Here is a 4271-nt window from a genome sequence, read left to right as displayed (position 1 = left end):
TTCCTGCCTGGATACAATCTGAGATTTCCAACATTCCTGCCTGGATACAATCTGAGATTTCCAACATTCCTGCCTGGATACAATCTGAGATTTCAAACATTCCTACCCAGATATATCAGTACTGGTTTAGTTTACTGCATTGTTTATTTTATCCTTTTATTTTCTTCCCTATTAAAGAACTGTTATTTCCTGCTCCCATAATTTCTGTTGCCTGAGAGCCCCTTAATTTAAAATTTATAGTTTGCTACTCTCAGCCTAGCACCTTTTAAGCCTGGGTGCTCTTGAGTTTGCTACTTTCAGCTTAGCAGCTCTTGAGTTTGGTACTCTCAGCCTCGAAGCTTTTAAGCCTGTGCGCTCCTGAGTTTGCTACTCTCAGCCTAGCTTAAGCCTAGGTGATCCTGAGTTTGCCGCTCTCAGTCTAGCAGCTCTTGAGTTTGCTACTCTAAGCCCAGGTGCTCTTGAGTAAGCCTAGGCTCACCCAGCCCAGCCCCAAAGGCCGAGCTGCCTCCTCCCAGTCCCTCCCAGTGGCCCCAGTACCTGAGCATTGCTGTCGGGGTTGTAGAGGTCTCCTGGCTTCTGCCCCCTCTGCTCCAGGCTGTAGTACTTACAGTGGCTCCACTGCACCACGGGGGGGGTCTGGGGGGGCTGGGGGCCGTTGGGGACATTCAGCTGCATCACCACCACACCAGGGCCTGATGGGGACACCCCTGGGGACAGACACGCGGGTGTTTGGCCCAGGTTCTGCTGCTGTGGGACAGAGACCACCTGCCTGTCCCTGTCCCTGTCCCTGCTACTCACACCCTTCCTTCCCCACAGTCCCACTCTGGACTCTCTCTCCTCTGCCACTTGTGATTTCTCCAGGCTGGAAAAAACCCCCAGGACCCTCTGGGGATTCCTCTCTGATAGCAAAGGTTACACCTGGGAGTGATGATGTTTAATGTAGGAGAAATGGGAGCCAAGCTGAGTGACAGCTCGGAGCATCTCCACAAAACTCCAGGCAAAGGCTCCAGGTACAGACCTCCAGCATCTCAGCTCAGATCCAGGCCCAGATTCATCATCTCAGCTCAGATCCTGCACCTCACCAAGCCCAGATCTCCATCATCCCAGTCCAGCTCACTAAGCCCAGACCTCCATCATCCCAGCTCAGATCCTGCACCTCCCCAAGCCCAGACCTCCATCATCCCAGTTCAGATCCAAACCCAGATCCATCACCCCAGCTCAGCTCCAGCTCCAGCTCACTCCCAGCAGCTGTGACAAGGAGCAGAATCCCCAACCCCCCCATCTGCACTTTTTTCCCTCTCTCACCACGGCCGTGCCCCCCCAGCTCCCTCCAGCCCCGTGCCCGCCCTGGCAGGGAGATGCCAGGCACCCTCCAGTGCCCCACCCTGATCATTCCCCTGAGGAACCCCCTTGCACAGCAGCTTGGCAGCTCCAGAGCCCGTGACCCAAAGGCTGATGCCACCTCTGGGGTGGGTGCCAGCCTTGCCCAGTGCCCCCCTGGTACCTGAATACTGCTGCTGCATCTGGGGAGGGCTGCAGGGCGCCGGGGACTGCGGCATCTGGTACTGCTCGGAGCCAGGAGGCTGCAGGAACCCCACGGATGGGCTGGGGAGCACAGAAGGGCAGGTCAGGATTTGGGAACACAGGAAATTCCTCTGGATGCCCTGGAGGGCTCGAGACCCTGCCCAGGGGTTTCAGAGACCTTGGCACAGAGCCCAAGACTCCTCTGGCTTTGATTTTGTCCCTTGCCCAATTACCAACCTTTACATGAAGAATTACAAGTCAGGAAAGTTTAAGTAGAATGATAGTGAATTTATCACAGGGTGAGAAATAAGATTTTTTTGGGGTTTTTAGAATGGGGGTTCAAGGGGCGAGATGGAGGAATCTGGGTGTGTCCAGTCTTTCTCCTTCTTCTTCTCCACCATCTTCTGGGTGATGGTGGCACTTTTAGATTGGTTTAGAGTAGAGGGAAACTGTCTAACACAGGTGATAGGTATTGGGAAGTAATTGTAAAGCACAGGTAGTTTTAGTATAAAAATCTGACACCACCCCACCAAGGGCTGGAAACAATCACCAGCTTTGTGTGAGGAGTTACAAGCCATATGAGTTTGAGTAGAATGATAGTGAATTTGTCACAGGATGAAAATGTAGAATTTTGGGGATTTAGAATGGGGGTTCAAGAGCAAGATGGAGGAATGTGGGCATGTCCTGTCCTTCTTCTTCTTCTTCTTCTTGGCCTCCATCTTCTGCTGTGATGGTGGCACTTTCAGATTGGTTTAGAGTAGAAGCTCACTGTCTAACATAGGTGATGGGTATTGGGAAGTAATTGTAAATATTGTACATGTAGATTTTAGTATAAAAACATAACACCACCCTGAGGGCACCACAGGAGAAAACAGAATCACAGAACCTCCCAAGCTGAAAGATCACAAGGATCCCTGACTCCTGCCCTTGACAGGACACCCCCAAAAACCCCAAAACTGTGGGCACAGCACCCTTTCCACCCCCTGGCAGAGCTTTACCTGGTGCCATTCTGCTGGGCAGTGGGGATGACACTGTAGTAGATGGGGACCCCTCCAGCCTGGAGCCCCCCCTGCACAGACTGGCTGGCTGGCACGAGCACGGGCTGCTGGAAGGGCTGCTGGACCACGTTCTGGGACTCACTGGCCATGGGAACCTGGGCAGGGAGGAGAGCAGCAGGTAACAGGTAACAGAGCAGGGCAAAATGGCCCAGGAGACACCAGCAGGGTGAGGAGACTCCAGGTGGGTTTTTCTGATAGCCCACAGCAACCTCCCCCCCAGGAACAGCCCCTCCCAGAGGTTCTCCCAGCTCCAGATGTGCCCCAGAGATGCTCTGTGAGCAAATTCCCAGCTTTGGGGGATCCCTCAGGCCCATCCATCCCTTGGGCACATCCTGCCCAGCCCTCCTGCTCCAGATGTGCCCCACAGATGCCTCCATGGACATGTCTTCCCCATCCCTGTGAGCAAATCCCCACATCTGGGGGATCCCTTGGGCACATCCTGCCCAACCAGAGCCCCCTCCCAGAGGTTCTCCCAGCTCCAGATGTGTCCCACAGATCCCCCCATGGGCTTGCCCTCCCCATCCCTGTGAGCAAATCCCCACCTTTGGGGGATCTCTTGGGCACATCCTGCCCAACCAGGACCCCCTCCCCAGCCCTCCTGCTCCAGATGTGCCCCACAGATGCCCTGTGAGCAAATCCCCACCTCTGGGGGATCCCTTGGCCCAGCCAGAGCCCCCTCCCCAGCACCCCAGTGCCCACCTGGTACGAAGGCAGTGGTGTGTACTGGACCATCAGCCCTTGCATCTGGCTGCCCATGCTGCTCCTCTGGCTGCTGAGGAGCCCGGGGGGCTGTGCCTGCTGGACCCCCATCACGTTCTGCATCTGGCCCCCCATGTTGTTCCTCTGGCTGCTGAGGAGCCCGGGGGGCTGAGCCTGCTGCACCCCCACCACACCTTGGTAGCTTTGCTGCTGGTTGGACATCATTGGCTGTAAACCTGCCAGAACAGGGTTTGAATGGAGTGATTTCCCAGTTGGACATGGGAAATAACCCCAGATTTAAGATTTAGGGAATAAATAACCCCAGATTTAAGATCTAGGGAATAAATAACTCCAGATTTAAGATTTAGGGAATCAAATCCTGCTCGTGATGAAGAGAGGGAAAAGGGCTTCCCTTGGAGCAGATTCAAACACACCCAAGGGAACTCCTGACTTTGAATTCCCCTGGCAGCCCCTCAGTGGGGTTAAAATCCACCTCATCCCCATCCCCAGCAAGCTCAGAGGAGAGGGAGGGAAGGACAGAACCCCTCTGCAGACAGACACACCCCAACTTCCAGCCACGCGCAGCAACAACCCAACCCCAGACAGCGCAGGGGAGATCTCTGGAGCCAACAAAAACAGCATGAAAGGGAAATTTACCCTTTTCACCCCTTTTTAACCCTTTTCCAGGCCCTTACCTGGCTGCTGGGACTGCTGGGGGAGCTGCTGGGGGCGCTGGGAGCTGTAGGCCACTGGGTGACTGAGGGGTCGGTATTGCTGGCTGGAGTTGGGGTACTGCCCGGGGGGGTAGTAAGAAACCTGAATCTGTCAGGGGCAATGTAATATAATGTAATATAATAAAATATAGTAATAAATTAGCCTTCTAAGAGCATGGAGCCAGACTCTCAATACCACAGGGACCCCCTCCCCAGCAGCCCCTGGCCTGGCAGCTCTGGGGATGTCCCCAGACATATATATGTCCATATAATATAA

The 4271-nt window shown here is 54.4% G+C and overlaps 1 protein-coding gene across 1 annotated transcript in view; it reads right to left on the bottom strand.

Moving 5' to 3' along the window:
- R3HDM2 (R3H domain containing 2) overlaps positions 1 to 4271 on the bottom strand; it is a 22205-nt gene that overhangs the window by 4478 nt on the left and 13456 nt on the right. The window contains 5 exon segments of the mRNA XM_031064569.1: positions 538 to 707; positions 1505 to 1605; positions 2523 to 2677; positions 3282 to 3517; positions 3977 to 4106. Coding sequence (XP_030920429.1) covers positions 538 to 707; positions 1505 to 1605; positions 2523 to 2677; positions 3282 to 3517; positions 3977 to 4106 — 792 coding nt within the window.

The sequence above is a fragment of the Geospiza fortis genome, unplaced genomic scaffold (assembly GCF_000277835.1).
Source record: "Geospiza fortis unplaced genomic scaffold, GeoFor_1.0 scaffold599, whole genome shotgun sequence".
NCBI lineage: Eukaryota > Metazoa > Chordata > Aves > Passeriformes > Thraupidae > Geospiza > Geospiza fortis.
Note: the sequence above shows the minus strand (reverse complement) of the source record. Positions and strands in the feature narration are given on the sequence as shown.